Source organism: Tachypleus tridentatus, chromosome 2 (assembly GCF_004210375.1).
Source record: "Tachypleus tridentatus isolate NWPU-2018 chromosome 2, ASM421037v1, whole genome shotgun sequence".
Lineage (NCBI taxonomy): Eukaryota > Metazoa > Arthropoda > Merostomata > Xiphosura > Limulidae > Tachypleus > Tachypleus tridentatus.
In genome coordinates, this window is record NC_134826.1 from 89,133,170 (window position 1) to 89,152,065 (window position 18,896).

Below are 18,896 nucleotides of genomic sequence, written 5' to 3' on the forward strand. Positions count from 1 at the left end.
ACATTGACGAGACATATTGACCGACACCAATGGTCCTGTAAAACATCTAACTTACTTGTTACAGTGCTACTGAGGCAATGCTATATTCTGAAACAATACGTACACACTATAAGGTCTATATAAATCCAATGAGCAGCATCTATATATGCAAGCCACTTTTATAGCCTGCTGAGACAGTGTCAAGCTGGCTCCAGCCTGCCCACACATGCCCGGGCTGCATACTTCTACAGAACAGCTTCCAATCTGGCCTGATTTCATGCCTGGACATGCCCAGACTGCACAAAACATTGTTCATAGGTCTCTTACAGAAACGAAAATTTTTGGACACAAATATAAGAAAAAACATGACAAAACTGAAGATTTCGATGAAACAGTACGTGATGAGCAAATTTGGATGTGATTTTCGTGACTAGCAGCCAAAAATCTATAAGGAACACCCAACAATGTTAAGAAGAAAAAACTTTGTTGTGCATTGTGCAATTAAAATATATTGAGTTTTAATTTTTCATCACCAGGGTTGACGATTTTTTTGATACGCTTATTTTAAATGTTTATTAATAAAACAAAAGAGGGAGTTTAGAAATGAGATCCTATTAATCTTAGTGTTGAATCATAAAAGTAATTTAAAAATCTGGATATTACAAAAAAGTTGAAGGAAAGGAAAAGAAGTACGTTGATATATAACACTTTATTTAAAGACATTTTGAGCTTCAGTGTTTCACCACCAGAGTTGACGATTTCTGTAAAAAAATTTTTCTTGTTCGTTGATGATACAAAACAGGGAATTTAGATGAAGTTTATGTGTTTTATCATTTGTTTTAATCGCTATTACTAATCTCCTGGTTAATAATTTTCGTTCATAAAACAATTTTATTGATGAACGCTGTTTGACAGTACACCAGTTATACAAAATGTAACATTAGGCCAACAAAGTTTTTTTGTATATTTCAGCAACAAATGATCATTCAATATTTCTACACTTTCAGGTTTAAAGTAAACATTTTTTTTCTGGAATATAATAAACAGAAGTATTTAGAAAGGTCCGCAAATCTTCATAATGTGTCTAAAAAGTTACAAAATTACTTTTTAAGAAATATATTCACAAGGTGATGTTTCAAACAATACTATTTCTTGAAAACAAAGCACTGTTGTGCTTTTTTTAAGCACAAAGCTACATAATGGGCTATCTGTGCTTTGCCCTCACTTGTATCGAAACCCGCAGACATACGCCGTGCAACGGGGATTAGGAAGGCGAGTGCCATAATTAGTACAAAAAATATCTCAATTCGATTATTTTCACTCAATTTCTTCATTGTTTTATTTATGTTACTGTGGTGATGATGATTTACAATTACTTACATCAGTAATACTTCTCACTCAGTGCAAAGTCTGAATACTTATAACACAAAACATCGGCTTTCGATAACTGTGGTGGACACACACACGGATAGACCATTGTGTAGCTTTGTGCTTAAAAACGAACGAACATTTATAGTTTTTGTTTATTTTTTTCGTTTTTGTAATTATAAAAATCCATCGTAGTGAGATCATTAATTGACCTCTTTAGATTCATGAATTTCTTATGTCTTTGTACAATGTACTGATTCTACTGAATAACAAATATATGACATTTCACAAATTTCGATGCCATTTTATTGTTTCGAATTCTTCATACGAATGTATGTTCAATAATACCTAAAACACAACCACATAGATACTAAACAATTATGTACTTATATCGTATATATCAAACATTTTTCTCAGACTAACTTACTGTTTGAAAATATTCTCTATTGATGTGTGATGCTTTTAAAGAAACAACTTTGGTATGTAGCTTAACGACAAATTCTTTGCAAGTTGTGCTTAGATATTTATGCATTCTAATTTATTTAATTTTTTTTCCCTATTTTAATGACGTGGTAAGAATGACGTCATGCGATGATGTCACAGAAAATTTTGGCAGGTAAACCAAAATTACCTATTGTGTAACTCATATCGAATAAACAACTTGTTTAGAACTGCTGTAATTTTCCTCTCCCTCTTTGCTCATAATAGAGCGGCCTCTGGTGCTACAGTACACGGATTAAGGGGCAGAAACCATTTAGAACTTGGGTAAACTTTAGTAAGCCTAATCACCTATTTTCGAAGATATAAACGTTATGCTATTACCCTCCGTCTTCCTTTCTCTTTAATTCTTTATATGGAAAGAATATTCCGAGATTAAAATTACTACCAGCCGCGTGAATCGAATTTTTATAAACTTCTAATGTCGTTTCTCTTGATTTCGAGATGGCGTTGCCGATCTCATGCTGATATTCTGTGCGATATCGTGTCGAAATAATTAAGAAAAAAAACAAGGCCCGAAAAGGTTTTGGAAAATTCGGTCCATATATTGAACTCGTTACATTAAAATGAAACTTCACATTAACAAGTATATTTCTTTCGGAGAATTTCGTAAGAAAGTTAAATGAACTTTAGCTAGTTTTTCTCCTTTTGAAGAAGTTTTCATTTTCTCATAAATAGTAGCCTTCTGTTGGCTGGCTCACTGGTAAATATTAGAGCTTTTAACTCTTAAAAGTCTGGTTTCCATTCACGTAGTTGGCGTAGATAGGCTATTGTGTAACTTTGCTCTTAAGAACAAACATATATAGTAATTTTAATTTCCTGATGCCCTCTAGTAGCAGAGAGAAAAAATAGAATAATAGCTATGCTTGATGTATTCAGATTCTATAAAAGTGTGGAAAATTAGAGTTAATTACAGTCAACTTTATCATCTATTATTAAAGAACGGATAGATTAATCCATAAGAACCTATGGTTGTATAAATATGTATATTATAAAATAGAACTTATGTTTATTTACCCGTTCGTAAACTTTAGAGGACCCAAACACGTCTGAAAGAAATGGTTTCGCCTAAAATATAAAATAATGTTAAGTGTGTTCTGAATAAACCTTTAACGAAGTCTATCATCGACTGGAAGAGCAAATTTGTTTTGAAATTGGCTTTAATATTGAAAATTTTAATGTAATTCTGTGCTGAAAAATAACAATTACACTAATGTTAACATGCCCACTACGGGTTTTCATAGGACCATTTAATTAACATCTCTAGTTATATAATACACATTCAAGTTATCATTCGTGTGTGGTAAATATGGTGGCATGTGAAGGAATAAAAAAAGTAAACGTGTATTTATACAGGGGAAGGGGGTTCAGTATTGGGTCAGTTCAGATGAATGAAAGCGTTTTAAAATATATCAAAGAAACAACCGTGTTTCTCGCCAGCTTCGGTGTCATAGCTTATGCAATGTTACATACTAGTACAAACAACATTTCCGCTGCTATGTTTAAGTTACAGATGATGACAAACAATGGTTCTAGTATTGTTACGCTGCATGTGCTTTGGGGTTTTAATATTCAATATCGAATTAGTTTGCGTCTTTGTAGCTGACTATCAAAACATTTTGCAGTTTTTTCCGTGAAAATTGTTTGTCTAGAATTAACACACTCGTTCAAACAACAAGCAACAAACTGTAACTAATTTGTACAACTTTCAATTTACACCACCTATTCCGAGTCGTCGTAGTTACTTAAAACCCAGTTGTTGATCCGATGGTCCTTGTAGCTTGTCTCTACTCTCGTATCCAGGTTGTAAGTAGAGAGAAGCGTCCCAAGACGTTCCTGTCGGAGACAGCTTTGTTCTGGTGGCTTGCTGATGGTGCTAGCCCGAGAGCTTCGTGAGAATAGCCACCTGTCTTTTAGGTACTTGTATACTTCCTTGATGGGGTATCTTTTTGAGGGCTTAGGGTCCATCAGTTTCCGCACAAGGCACAAAAATCTTGGAGAGAAACGTCTGAACTCTTTCGGGGTTCGAGTGCTTTTCCATTTCTGCCATTGGACGAATTCCGTGAAATAAGGATCTGTGATGTCAGCTTTCTCCCAGGGAAAGTTAGCCACTAACGCGGCAAATATAAGCATGCCCATCTGCCATACGTCGGAGCCAATCTCCACGTTGTAACCCTCTAAATGAACAGCTTCCCATATTTCAGGTGGACAGGTTGGCAGAGATCGCGTGCGTTTCTTAACTAATGTTCCAGCAACTCTTGTTAGCCCGAAGTCTGTAAGCTTGACCCTGGAGTAGTCCGGTTGGAATATTAGAATATTTTCTGCTCGAAAGTCGCGATGTACCAGGTTTTTGCTGTGCATAAATTCCAATGCCGACGTTACTTGTCTAATTATGATTTTCACATCGAATTCGTCCATACCATTTTGTTGTTCGATCATCTGCCACATATCACCAAGTAATGCCACCTCTTGGGCAAAAATGTAATGATCAGCCGTTTCGAATGCTACGTCGTAAGTATCGAGAATGCTCATATGTGGGGATAAAAAGTAACTGTAGTGGAATTCTGTCTGGAATTCTTTTAGGGTGGTTGTCAGTTTCGGGACCGCCTTTAACGCCACCTCTTTGCCAGTGATCTTATAAATAGCCAACATAACCTTACCATAATCTCCTGATCCGATCTCTTTAATTATGTCATAATGTTCATCTAGCACAATCTTTTGAGGCTGAATGTTCCGAATTTTAGTGATAGAGCAAGTTCGTTTAGTATTCATACCTCCATCAGATGAAGCCACCCTGCGTTGTCTGTATATGAGTACCTGAAATATAAGATGTTTATTTTGCCAATCGTCACAGTATTTTTAATTAAAGAAAAATCTTAAGATACCCAAAACAAATATTTTTATCTAAATACTGGGAAGATGGAAAAGTGCTGTGTGAAACAGAATAACCTAAGGTGCAGTGGGAAGTGGGAAATATTGTGAAGTGCTGTGTGAAACAGAAGAGATTACTCGACTCGTAATGAGGGGGTCGCGGGTTCAAATCCCCGCTCGCACCAAACATGCTCGCCCTTTCAGTCGTTGGGGCGCTATAATTTTACGGTCAATCCCACTATTCGTTGATAAAAGAACAATCCAAGAGTTGGCGGTGGGTGGTGATGATTAGCTGCCTTTCCTCTAGTCTTACACTGCTAAATTAGGGACGGCTAGCGCAGGTAGCCCTCGAGTAACTCTGCGCGAAATTCAAAACAAACCAGAAGAACATTAAGTGAAGTGTGGTGAAGCGTTATCTGGACTAAGAGATTATAAACAATAGTTATTAACAAGCAAGTGATTAAAGAGCTCTACGTATTAAAAAATGACTTACCTAGAATTGAAATATTAGAGAATTGGATTTTTTCTCCAGAAGAAAAGAATACTTGAAGGATAAATTAAATTTTAGTATACACTCTCATCTTTCACTTGACACGAATCTCCTACCGTCTTTATTTCTTCAAGGGATACAGGGTTCTCCTTTGATGTAGTCTTAATTGTGTGAAGACCAACGACTTTCAAAACAGTGCTTTCATATCTCTTGGCAACACCAAATATATTAATTTCCTAGCAACATCTAACAAAATAATTATACTTAAGTTCGTGAGACTTATACCAACAGTAAACATTTACTGTAATTTAGTTCGTAAGAGTTATATGAAAAGCAAACTTTAATTGTAATTAAGTTCGTACGTTTCACGCTAGTTTGTTTGTTTGTTTTTTTAGAATTTCGCACAAAGCTACTCGAGGGCTATCTGTGCTAGCCGTCCCTAATTTAGCAGTGTAAGACTAGAGGGAAGGCAGCTAGTCATCACCACCCACCGCCAACTCTTGGGCTACTCTTTTACCAACGAAAAGTGGGATTGACCGTCACATTATAACGCTCCCACGGCTGAGAGGGCGAGCATGTTTGGCGCGACTCGGGCGCGAACCCGCGACCCTCAGATTACGAAGCGCACGCCTTAACGCGCTAGGCCATGCCAGGCCCCGTTTCACGCTAGATTTGCTAAAGAAGGGTGAAATTCTCCAAAGTAGCAAATCTAATGTTTGGAAAAAAAAAGTTAAATGGGTATTGGACGCTTAAGAAATACTGGTTACATTGCTTTTAGTGTAGATGTTAACCTTAAGATGGTTGATTTGTTTGTTTCGAATTTCGCGCAAAGCTACACGAGGGCTATCTGCGCTAGCCGTCCCTAATTTAGCAATCTAAGACAAGCCAGGCGAGGTTGATTTGTTAAAAGATTTCTTCTCGCGTGTTTTTTACAAGAGAATGCTTCAGAAATTTTTCTGACCCTGAGCATTGACCTGACAGGTTTTAAGTATTAATCTATTAGTGGCACGTAGAAGAGCTCGGAGATTAATAATGTGTAAAACACCAGGGACAGGGGCATTGTTTCTCTGGGGTTTTACAGTTGGACACGCAATCTTATCTCCTTCATTTTTGTTAGGCCTTTTGTGGTGACCAGAAACCTTCTTGAAGTAAAAACGTACCTCAAGACGGCTGGTGTTGGTATCAAAACTTTTATTAAAATAAAGTAAAAAACAACGTCTCAATCTTCTTAGGTCATCTTCAGGTTAACAAAGAAAGTTAACATTAGTTTTATTAGGTCTATAGACAGTGAGTGGATGTCCTATGTTTGTTTGAATTACAGACGTTGCTTTTGTTTGCTTCCCTTGAGTTTACAAACCAGTGAAAGAAATTCTTATAAAGTGTAATGGGGAAGAGGGAGGTAGGGAAGAAGTTACACGGTGATTGGGTGGGAGAAAAGAAATGGATAGTTTGTTTTTGAATTTCGGGCAAAGCTACTTGAGGGTTATCTGCGTTAGCCGTCCCTAATTTAGCAGTGTAAAACTAGAGTAAAGGCAGCTAGTCATCATCACCCACCGCCAACTCTTGGGCTACTCTTTTACCAACGAATAGTGGGGTTGACCGTATTTTATAACGCCCCAACGGCTGAAAGGGCAAGCATGTTCGGTGCGAGCGGGATTCAAACCCGCGTCCCTCGGATTACGAGTGGAACGCCTTAACACACTTGGCCATGCCGGGACCAGAAATGGATAGAAATAAAACTAATAAAATTTTAGGGCGTGGCTATAAACGTATATATTTCAAATCAAAGAAACGTAATTACCTATATTAAAAAAATCACTAGTTAGACCTAACTTGGGATATTGTGTCCAATTTTGGTTTTCTTGTCTAAAACTAGAAAGCACTCATTAGAGCGTATACCTCCACCACGCAAAGTCGATCGTATTCGGCTCTTAAAAAATATGAAAATACGTTCATATGGCCTGTTGTTATTAACGAACACGGACCATGTTTAGCAAGACAATGCCCACCAAGTTTTATCAAGATCCGTCTATTTCAGACTGAGGCACATAGCAAAAATAATGTGAAAAGCGATCCCCGTATTAACAGATGGGGATCTTATGAACATTCATGACCTTTCTGTGATTTTGAACTTCCAAAAACTAACCACTTTTATGTTGGGTCATAGTTGAAATGTACATACACCAACTTTCGTCCAAATATTGATGACAAACAAACACACAGGGGTGGAAATAGAACCTTCGGTGGGGAATGTAATAAAAACGATAAAAGGGATATCTTATGGGGACAGTTTAAGATCCTTTAACTTGTTGTCTATCGAGAAATTTTTCTGGAAATCTACAGGATAAAGACTTCTGATATCTTTATGTCATACTCTAAATATAATATAATGATAAGACAGACTTCGTTCCATGCCGTTAAAACCTAAAAGTTTTATTTTTTTAACAAAGATCCATTTAGGGATGGAGTGGCATTCGATAGTATTAAATAGTTTGGGCCCGGCATGGTCTAGCGCGTTAAGGTGTGCACTTCGTAATCTGAGGGTCGCGGGTTCGCGGCCGAGTCGCGCCAAACATGCTCGCCCTCCCAGCCGTGGAGGCGTTATAATGTGACGGTCAATCCCACTATTCGTTGGTAAAAGAGTAGCCCAAGAGTTGGCGGTGGGTGGTGATGACTAGCTGCCTTCCCTCTCGTCTTACACTACTAAATTAGGGACGGCTAACACAGGTAGCTTTGTACGAAATTCCAAAACAAACAAACAATTAAACAGTTTAAAGCGCTTTAAAAAGTGAATACATAGTTTCCTGAAAGATAAAGAATGAGTTTATGGTTTTACTTTTTTTAAAAACATGGTTGAAGGACAACATGGTCCATTGTTGTCATGTCATGCCAAGCAAATGACATTAAGTTGTAATTAAGCATGTTAAGCTTCGCAACAACAAACGTTACTATAACAACAACAAATAATACCATAAAAATAGCAAACATAACCATAAGAACAGCAACATTACTACAACAACAAGCATTGCCATAACAACAACAAAATTATTACCATGAAAAGTGTAAACATTACAATAACAACAAATATTGCCAAAACAACAACAAATATTACCATAACAACAATAAATATTGCCATAATAACAACAAACATTATCATAACAATAACAAACATTGCCATAACAACAACAAGTATTACCATAAAAGCAGTAAACGTTACAACAAATAATAAAGAGTTTCAAATATCACAAATAATTTATAGCAATGAGAACAGGCGTTTTATTTGCAACAAATAATAGTTATAATTCGGCTCGCTAACCTTGTGGCTCCAAACAAACACATTAACTGTAAATAAATTATGACCATTTTTCAGTCTTTTACATTTTAAAATGAAGTCGAATTTAGACTAAAGGAGTTTAATGAATAAATTATTATATTATATAAATAAGTATAAAATAGTTTATTGTATTTCTAAACGTAGGTCTTATTTGGTCCTTTAATATATTCTATAGAAGAAGAGCACAACATATATACATTATTATATCAAGCAATAGTTAGTGTGTCAGAGTGTTGGTCCGAGGTTCGCACCATATTATAGCCAAAAAATTCAAATCAGTTGCGCATTATACTTTGCTTTGCCTCTAGTTTACCGGATTTACAACTCTAAAATCAGGGGTTTGATTCCCCTCGGTGGCTTTGCTATAAGAAAACATACCCTCTAGTTTGCCACTCAAAATTTGAGATGACCAGTGCAAACAAGAATCAAATGTCACAGTACTTGTATCTAACACCAACTCCATACATTAATGTGAAACATGTTCATATGTATATATATATACAAATCCAAACAGGAATTAGTTTACTATTCTGAATCAAGTAAAGTTTGGACCACAATGATGACAACACGGGCGTGTTAAACTAGGATTCTTCAGAGCTTTTATTACCTAAAGGATAAGATATTTTAAAGATTCTGAGAGTATCATAACTTAACACCCACTGTTTCTACAATGAAATGAATTTAAACAAGTATCCTAATTTCGGGGGGGGACAACTAATTGCACGAGGGTTCAGCGGGTTGACTTTTACGATAACATGCTTGGAGAAGATCCAAAGACTTTTGATAGCTCGGAGAGAGGATGAAGACGCAAGAAACAAAAAGAAGAGAGAGAACAAGTTATCCTAACCTTTCATATATGAGCGACCACGGACGATATTTAAAGAGCAAAACGAACTTCCTGTGAAATCCACCTCAAAGCTGTACCACTTTCAAAACTTTGAATTAAAGAAATTTCAAGCGCGTATACCCAAACACAGTTCAAAGGTCAAACATACAAGAGGTAACGAAACCTATTACATTCCTTCGGAAATCCGTGAAGTTTGATTTGGCTATCGTTAAGTGCAAAGCGTGTTTGTTATTTGTGATCTGCCCTTCACAGGTATCGAAACCTGGGGAAGGGTTACGTGTAAGAAGATAGCTGTGCCTAGGGCTGATGTTCAAATATATTTATTTTAGGAATATTTACCTATGGTTAACCTTAAGAGTAAGATACTGGATTAGAATATATTTAAACCACATTTTATTATAACGAACGTGGCAAGTTTGGTTTAATATAATGTACATTTTAGCTAGAAGTAGATTACGACGTAATATCCTTAATCAGTTCTCAGTATTCACCTGACAACTTATAATCATTATAATACACGTATTTACAATAGATAAGGTATTCCACAGATAATTTATAAGTCTAGCTAAACATTTCTTATAAGTAGGAGTGACAGAATGTACCGAATATGTGTTCAATTACCGTATTTCACGCCTCGTAAGACGTACTTATTTTCTTTAAAAATACCTAGAAAAATCGCCATGCGTCTTCCAAGACAAAAGTGATTTGTTAAGACAAGAGGTTAGCTTAGGATCTACTCAAAGCAGCCTCTCATACAGACCATTATCTCATTACTTAACAATTACAAGTATCTTCAATAACATAAAACATTCAGTTTAACTAATATTGTTGATATACTGTGAGGAATGTGATGTATTTGACTTATTTACTCAGTAGGTTGAAAAATAGTCAAGATTGCATCAAGGTATGGGTTGCTGAGTCAAAATACTGTTTTTCTTAGAATTGTCTTTCCAAAATAATAAAACTGGAAAGAAGATGGGTCTGTCTTAGACACCACTTCTTGTCAAACGTTTCACAGGCTTTCTTCTGTACGTACACGTCAGCGTCCAGGATAACGAAATAATTACATTGGCATGAAAAGTCCATTCAAAATCGACCGGTGGACATGACAGTTAGATTTTCGATTGGGATTACTTCTGAAATATTTATGGTGAATTCAAAAATTGATTTTCAAGTGTTTCTCGAGAAATGGTTGGTTTCTATCCTTCATTAACTTTTAGTATTTTGTTAACCTTTCCGTGCAATATGCCCAACTTCAACACAATGGCTTTTGGAGTTAGAAGGTCCTCTTTCGTAAGTATGACCTTCACGTTCTCAGAAATAGCTCGAAATCTATTACATTCTTAAACGCTCTGCTTGCCAGTTTTTCAACTTCAATGGAAAATACTGGAGACGAGACTTCCATGTTCAAAATGTTCTGTTCGTTGATTCTACACTGTATATCAATCTCTGTGACATATTACTCCAACCCTAAATTAACACTAGCAACATTGCATAAAGATTAATAATACTGATTGTGGCGCCATTCCACTGCACTAGATCCACATAACGTGCGAATCTCTCTCTAGTTACCTCCAGATAGCGTAATTGTAAGTATCAAGACTTTTAATTCCAAACAGACACATATACCTGCTAGTGTCGAACCCTTGACCTTCTGGCTAACGTTTACAGAGCCGCTACAATACAAATCTAATGCTTGAACGTTTTTCACTTTTCCTAATGTTCGTTTCCGTTCTAATGCAAATTTAGTTTCTTTAACCAAGTTACGAACGGTAATTAGTAAGCCTACTTATTTACGTGCTCTAATGTCAATCAATACCATTTCCGAGGAATCCTCTTACAAGTTTTTTTTATTCTTCACGAAATCCCCGTGTTTCCTAAAGGGTTTGGCGAAAAGTTTTACTTTGGTGTACATCTCGGCATAACTCGTTTGGAATCACTTACAAGTCAGTGCGACAACGGTTTAGAAGGAGTTACGTAACACAAACACACACTGAATTTCACTGCACAGATGACATCCAGCGCTGTCGAGATCAGTAGCGGTGGAGAGGTTATTTATATCATAATATTGCAAGATGTAAATCTACATTGATCAATGCTTATCGTAAATTAATGATGAATCGTCTTATCGCCAAAACATTTAAAATAACCGACCTGATTACGTAATTAAAAAAAAATCAATCACATTTCTCTCTTTCAAACCGTCCGTCACCACAGCTATACTCTCACACGAAGACCATCTTTGGAATTTTAACTTTTAATGTTAACAAATCGCATGGTGACAGTCGTGGCCTTCCACTTGTTGGGAAACGTCTGGCTCGTCTGAAGAAAATGCTAAAAATAAAGTTTCACCGCCAGAAAAATTAACATCCAAAACTGTGAACACGAATGAGCCTTCAATTTCACACATGGTGGCGGCAGCAGTGTTTTCTCTTTACTAAAAGAGGCGTCACAAATACAACCGAAAATAGTTTTACTTTAGTATCTCGTGCTACCTTTCGGAGAGTTGACTGGATAAAGAAAAAAGGTTAGGCCTTACCCTTTCTGCTGGAAGGTTTTCTCTGTGGTCGAGAGTATACGGTTGCGACAAAATCCGACAACTGAATGTTTTGGATGGCTCTCAAGTGGTTCCAGGGAGTGTTAGCTTTCTCTACTGGCTATACACTCACTTTACTTCTATTTTTGTCTGCCTATTTATATGTCTCTTCACACGAAACTCTTTGTCCGTCTATCAATCATATACTCAGCCCTTCTTACTCTGATTATTACACACCCAGCTTCTGTATAAATAAAACTAATTACTAACTAGTTGTGGATAATAAAAATTAACTAACTATATATAGGATAAGTTACCAATTAACACTTAGACTCAGGTGATCCATAGTCTACTAAAATAGATCACGATTCATATTAGATCGGTCCCCTGGTGAGCCAGTGTTCAGTTTTCGGACTTACAACTCCAAAATTCGGGGTTCGATTCCCCGAGGAGGACAGAACGTAAATATATCATTGTGCAGCTTTGCCCTAAAGCAACAAAAATATCTAATATACAACAACCCTTGTACTTTGATTATTTCTTCTCCGTCTTCCTTTATGACTTTATTTATTAACCAATCTATACCTTTCCCACTGGTTGAATGGCCAGATTAATTTCTATTTTTATCAGTCTTTTTACACGAAACTCTTTCTTCAATTGTGTATCGACCATTCTTTGCATTCCTTTCTGTAACTGTGTTTCTGTGCGTGTATTTTCCCAATCTACTAAACTCGTCATGAACACAGTTACGTTTTCATTGTTTTCGCTGTGCGTGTATTTTCCCAATCTACTAAACTCGTCATGAACACAGTTACGTTTTCATTGTTTTCGCTGTGCGTGTATTTTCCCAATCTACTAAACTCATCATGAACACAGTTATGTTTTCATTGTTTTCGCTGTGCGTGTATTTTCCCAATCTACTAAACTCGTCATGAACACAGTTACGTTTTCATTGTTTTAGCTATTCTCCACTTTATTCTTCTTACAGGGTGTTTTTTCTTTTCCTTTTACGTTTCGTATGTTTAAGGTAATCATAGGAAGTCAGCTGTATGTATAAGGACTGCACGATTCCTATTATAATTTATTTACTCCAGTGAAAACTGGCCTGATATACATAAAACCCGGGAGCAAGAGCGTGCGTTATTACACAGCTTTATTGTGATAAAAAAAAAATTCTTAGCGAATCGGATAATGTTTTTCAAATAAGGAACGTTTGTTTTCTCTTTTCCGTTAACCGCCAAAACGTGATCCGAACTGTTGGGCCGTTGGTGCATTATAAGGGCAACAGTCAAGTACCACTATTCAATTAGAGTAGCCCACGAGTAAGCGCTGAGCACTGTTAATAACTACCTTCTTTTTATTAATGTGTTAACTTAAGGTATTCGCAAAAAGCCCTTTCTGAAACGGAGGACCGTTGGATTTCACTTAGGATAGAAAATAGCGACCTACGAAAAGTGATACAACGTTATTAGTACACTTGAACATAGAGAGCTACTTCTGTGGTGTCTTAAATCTGTTGAAGTATTACATTAACGAAAATAACAATTAACGAAGTAAGTTATTAATATGGTGAATCTTAGGAAAACGTGACCTAGCAAGTAGTGTATAGAAGTGAAGACCTGACATGGGACTAGAGTCACTAGAGGATAGCGTATAGAAGTGAAGACCTAACATGGGGCTAGCAGGTAGTATATTAGAGTGAAGACCTGATATGGGACTATAGAATAGCGTATCGGTCTGGAAGCTTGACAGTGTCAGATTGGAGATGTAGTGTTACCAAATCACGTCGCGCTTTCAAATACGGCTGCATTATAAGAGTGATAGTCAATCCGACTCGTCAGTGAGAGTAGTCACTTCAAGAGATGGATATTTGGTTTCTACTGGGTCTACAGCTGTAACTTAGGCACGGTTATGCTAGAACAATGGCGGTTTTTGTTTTTTGTTCATGGTAATAGGCTATATGTGCCATGCGAACCACAGGTACTGACACCCGATTTATAGCGTTTTTAGCTTTAAAACTTATCACCGAGCCACCATGCACAGTATGATTCAAGTGACAAACTAAATCTAATACACGCAATTCTATTAGTATCATCAACAGCTAATGTCGTATTCGCAACAAACAATTTTTTCGTAAAACAAAAACAAAGAAACGCCGAACAAACAGCTCAACGTATACTGCCCTAGATATGTAGTTATGGTTGCTACGTAAAGAAATCAGTATACATTGTCCTAATATAGCTAATGTGAATAGATACGTGTCTGGATACACGTAGTTATGGTTGCTTCGTAAAGAGATCACTATATACTGTCCAGTATATCTCAGAACGGCTGATATGGGTATTATCACTTTTATTGATAAGCAGAAAACAACGTTTCGACCTTTCTTAACACTCCTACGAAAAGTGGGGCCTAATAGGCCTCAGAGCAACTTGAAAGGTTATTAATATTAGGCTAATAATTTTGTATTTAAATGAAATTGCCATTTAAATCCATTAATGAATGGATTAACGAGATTCCCACTGTCCCTATCTACTATCTAGCGAAACCACAGCCAGGGGAACGGGCTTGGAGAAATCAGGACTAGAAACGTCTTTTCGTAGGAGTGTTAACCTGAAGACCTAGGAAGGTCGAAACATTGTTCCCAGCTTATCAATAAAAGTGATAATACCCATACCAGCCGTTCTGATATACATTTTTATTCCAAGTGGCTTTCACGTCATCAAAAAACACTGTCCAATGTTGCTAATATGAAAAGATACGTGCCTGAATACAGCTCAGTGTGTACTGTCCTATTTTATCTAATACCATTTGATATCTCCACAAAGAAAGATACCGGTTTTCTGTTGTTATTTCTTCTTCCAAACACTTTTCAAAAAAACAAGAAACATTTATTCGTTTCTCGACAGGTTGACTTGAAACATGATAGTTTTATGTATTGGTCCAATAGACCGTAACAGAGATATAGAGACAATATCAGAATTTTTTGCCTTTTGCTCAATGTTTGAACGATCAAAATGTAACTTGGGATTTTCATGAATTATCTGCGTGAATGTTAACCAACTTGCAAGAAATTTGATACAAAGATAACTTCTTACAGGTCTCAAACAGTGATATTGACAGCTTCGTTTTTTCTGGGTTTTTCACGACTTTTCTAAAGTCAGAATTGTCTATATTACAATTGCGAGGTTAAAACATGTTCCAGTAGTACGCGAATGTTGTTCTCTTTAACCTTTGACATGATAATGATGTCAAAGGATAATGATTAAAGGATTATGATGACTAGTTACCCTCATTGAAGATAAATTATTGTAGCGGTTGAAGGCAACCTTTGACCTCTATAAATCTTACCAGGTAGATTGTACCAGGTAGCTGCTGGTACAATCGGCTCAGATTAAAAGAAATTTACATAACACTAAACTGCGCATACACATTTGTTGGTGGCCGCAACACCTTTGTTTCACATGTTTTGATAAATGTTTAGAAACAACTATTTTCTGAAGTGAACTCTGATTTTTCCATTTAACTTTCAGACTGAAAAAAAAATATGCGCATGAAACAAAGGAAATACTTGGTTAAACAGATATTAAAATTCAAGAAAAAAATATTTGAAGTTTCACTTAAACAAGTAAATAATATGCAAGAGCAAATTCGATTTAATTTGTATGCAAACATAGAGAAATTAAGTTATTGTGCACAGAGTTTACGGTTCATTTACAGCAGCAGAACCAAACACAAGCTTAATTCCGTTTCCTAGCAACCCACGTTAGAATGTTCTTTGACGCGCTACTGAATGTTTGAAAATGACCACTTCCAATCACAACGCGTTTGTCGTTCCGTTCAGCTAACGCAAACACCAGAAGCTGTGGTGATATATGAAACGTTTTCTATATGGAAAGTTTATACGACCACTGAAGTTACTTTGATCTTCATAGACTTTATGCATTAGATTATTAGAATTTATGGCATTTCTTACCCGTGGTGAGATTATGGGAGTTAGAATAAAGTAATTCTTTCCTATTTGGTATAGAAGCCAGTTTTTATAGATTCTCTGTTTTTTTACCGATCGATTGGAAGAAAAAAAAATCCGAATCGTTATCCTTTCGAGTACAATAAAGCTAATATCAGATCAGTTTATACAATGGTAAATTGTCGTCTTTTACGGTGTTAGAATTTTAGAAATATTTCGTGTTATTGGGACAAATGCTCTGCAACGAGGAACAAATTTATATGCCAGTTTAGAAAAATCACAGAACATAAGATATTAATATATTGTGGTGAGTAGCACGAGACAAGACCTATAAACAACCTATTGACCTTATATCAAACGCTCTCGTTTCAACTTTGACATTTTCACAAATTATCGAGTATTGCGTAGTATTACTCAGGGCAACAAGAGGTACCTTTTCATATATAAATCACGTAACTGACGCGAGGCACGAGAGAGAGAAGCGTGTCAGTTCCACACGGAAACTAGACTATCTTGAATTATGATGTTACGTTGTGCAAAGTAAACCACATAAACTACTTTTAGCTGTCTGTAAAACACTCAGTGACATATGTAAATAGCCATTTCGTGATGCAATCATGAAATATATATATATCACGATATCTAGTTCTAAAGGTTACTTTCAAAAGAAGAACTTTATTTATTTATGTTCGTAAACACAAGTTTCTGGGCACTTTTTTAAAACCTTTTATACAGCTTGTCTTTTTTTTTTTTTTACTGTTGATGTTCTATACAGATAACAGCGTCTAAAAATTTCAGCTTGAAACTACGTTAGGCCAGGTGGTTAGGACACTCGACTAGCAATCTGAGGGTCGGGGGTTCGAATCCTCGTCATATTAAATATACTTCCCCTTTGAGCCATGGCGGCATTATAATTCTACGGTCAATCCCACTGTTTGTTGGTAAAAGAGTACCTCAAGAGTTGGCAGTGGGTGGTGATAAGTAGCTGCTTTACACAGATAAACTAGAGACGGCTAGCGCAGACGGTCGTCGTGTCGCTTTGCGCGAAATTAAACAAAAAAAATAAATTTAAAAAACATCTTCAAAATTTTCTGCGGACAAAAACGAATCTGAAACGTTCACCACAAATTGTTTCAGGTGTAACCCGTTTACAGCACTTATGGGTCGTTTCTGTCACCTTCTGACAGCAACTTCAAGTTTCTGTTCAGAAAAGATGTTAAAAATAGACTTATACAATTATTTACTTAACAGGCCATCCACCCCTCTGACATACAACATTCAACAGACACATTATACTTTCTAAGGTCTTACATTATCACATACTCTAACGTGGCTCTAAATCCACCACATACCCTAAGAGTTAAACGCAGTTAACACTTATTACTGACGTTATTTCCAACCTCCCCTTATATTGTAATGTTTCTCTTTGTTGGAGTTAGCCTTAGGTATCCTCTACAGTTAAATAATATCGGAACAAACATGTTGAACATCAATGTTTAAATAACTAAGGAACGTCCTAAGTTACTTAGAACATCCATGTTAGATGAATTAGTTATATTCTAACTTGCTTAGAACATCCACGTTATATGAACTAGGAACATCCTAAGTTACTTAGAACGTCCATGTTAGATAACTTCTGAACATCCATGTTAAATAACCTAGAAACATCCATGCCAAACTAGATATGTATAGCTTGATATATGTAAAGATGAAGTATCCAGGGGCTCAAAAGATAAATAAACCTCTCTCCCATTCTCAAAATATAACCTCGATAAATGGACATCACCAAAACCCGTTAGTCTTACCGAAAGTTAGGCTGCGAGAATAACACGGCTTCCCAGTTTGATGTCAAAGACACTTTACTAGTTTCTCGACAGGTCATGATACATTATTACCTTTTACAGACCTGTAAGTCCAGGTATGTCTTTCAACCTTCTGAAACAGCTTCTGTCGCTGTCACACCAGCTACTAGTACACTTACCGCCTATGACGAGGAGCACAGCGAGCGCCTAGTATAGTAGGAATGATGGGAACTATCTTCCGCTGAGTAGCACGTGCAAAAAAGTGACGTCACATCCTAAGAAACTGAATTATACAAAATAATGAACCTGATAAAAAAAATCATAAACAGCTTCCAGTAATTCTTCTAATCATATAGTGATATATATGATCCATGTGCAATCTTTACAAACCAAGTATAACAATTACAACCAAGCTGTTTAAATATTTTCCTGTATTGTGTAAGAATATATGAAACTTTGTGTTATCTAAGTGTTCAAACACGCATAATCTATATTTAACTTCATATAGACCACTGACATGTTGGTTAGTATATTGTTAAGTAAAATGTTGCACAATCGGTTATGTGATGTGTCCATTACAGGGAATCGAATCCTAGATTGTAGCCTTGTAAATCTGTAAACGTACTGCTGTCCAATTGGGGGATAATTGAAAAGGAAAAAAACAACACGTGATATGTATGGTTTATAGCGAAGCCACATCAGGTTATTTGCTGTGACATCCGATCGCCTTCCTGTTAGTTCACAGTGTGGCCTCTGAGTGTCCATGGCAATTAAGTGGAAGACAGGTAGGCCTAATATAATATAAAAATAAAGAAACACATTTTGAAAACATATTATATAATAATAAGCATATAAGAAATATAACACTACATACCGATATATCTTATAGAAATACATACAACATAAAGGATATGTATTCAGCTAACAAACCATCTGAGTTAGAACTTCTCGTTTAGGCCTACACAGCACAATCGTTTCTTATCTTTGAAAAGTACAAAATTATCAAAATATAGATTAGATTTTCACTTAAATTACTAGTCAATTTTATGTAAATGAATTTATATTTTAGATCAATCATTCATTGTAGTACTAAGACAATTTGAAATTTGATTGAATAATATAATTAACTTTACGCCTACACAAAACAAAGTTTATGAATATTTATTTACCTTAATAAGTCTGTGCCTCATTAAAAGGATAT

At 36.1% G+C, this 18,896-nt stretch overlaps 1 protein-coding gene and 1 pseudogene across 14 annotated transcripts in view; both read right to left on the reverse strand.

Moving 5' to 3' along the window:
- The window catches only part of LOC143244468 (uncharacterized), a 29,194-nt gene extending 11,355 nt beyond the window's left edge, over positions 1 to 17,839 (reverse strand). For 6 of the 11 annotated variants that reach the window (XR_013025099.1, XM_076489184.1, XM_076489183.1 and 3 more), the window contains exon 1: positions 17,699 to 17,839. Coding sequence is in view for 1 of the 11 variants with exons in the window: in XM_076489188.1 (XP_076345303.1) it covers positions 17,699 to 17,775 (77 nt within the window). In the remaining 10 variants the exon portion in view is untranslated. Of the gene's footprint in view, positions 1 to 5,209; positions 5,453 to 17,698 lie in introns of all 11 variants that reach the window. The other 5 variants (XM_076489185.1, XM_076489182.1, XM_076489180.1 and 2 more) reach the window with 3 other exon arrangements.
- On the reverse strand, positions 1,636 to 17,892 carry LOC143244467 (serine/threonine-protein kinase SBK1 pseudogene; annotated as a pseudogene). Of its 3 annotated transcripts, none has more exons than XR_013025093.1 (2): positions 17,800 to 17,892; positions 1,636 to 4,662 (listed from the first exon to the last, which is right to left on the reverse strand). The product of XR_013025093.1 is annotated as a serine/threonine-protein kinase SBK1 pseudogene, transcript variant X1 (transcript). The 3 variants fall into 3 exon arrangements; XR_013025094.1 differs by lacking the exon at positions 17,800 to 17,892 and adding an exon at positions 11,927 to 12,019; XR_013025095.1 differs by lacking the exon at positions 17,800 to 17,892 and adding an exon at positions 10,257 to 11,820.
- Between the last annotated feature and the right edge of the window lie 1,004 nt (positions 17,893 to 18,896).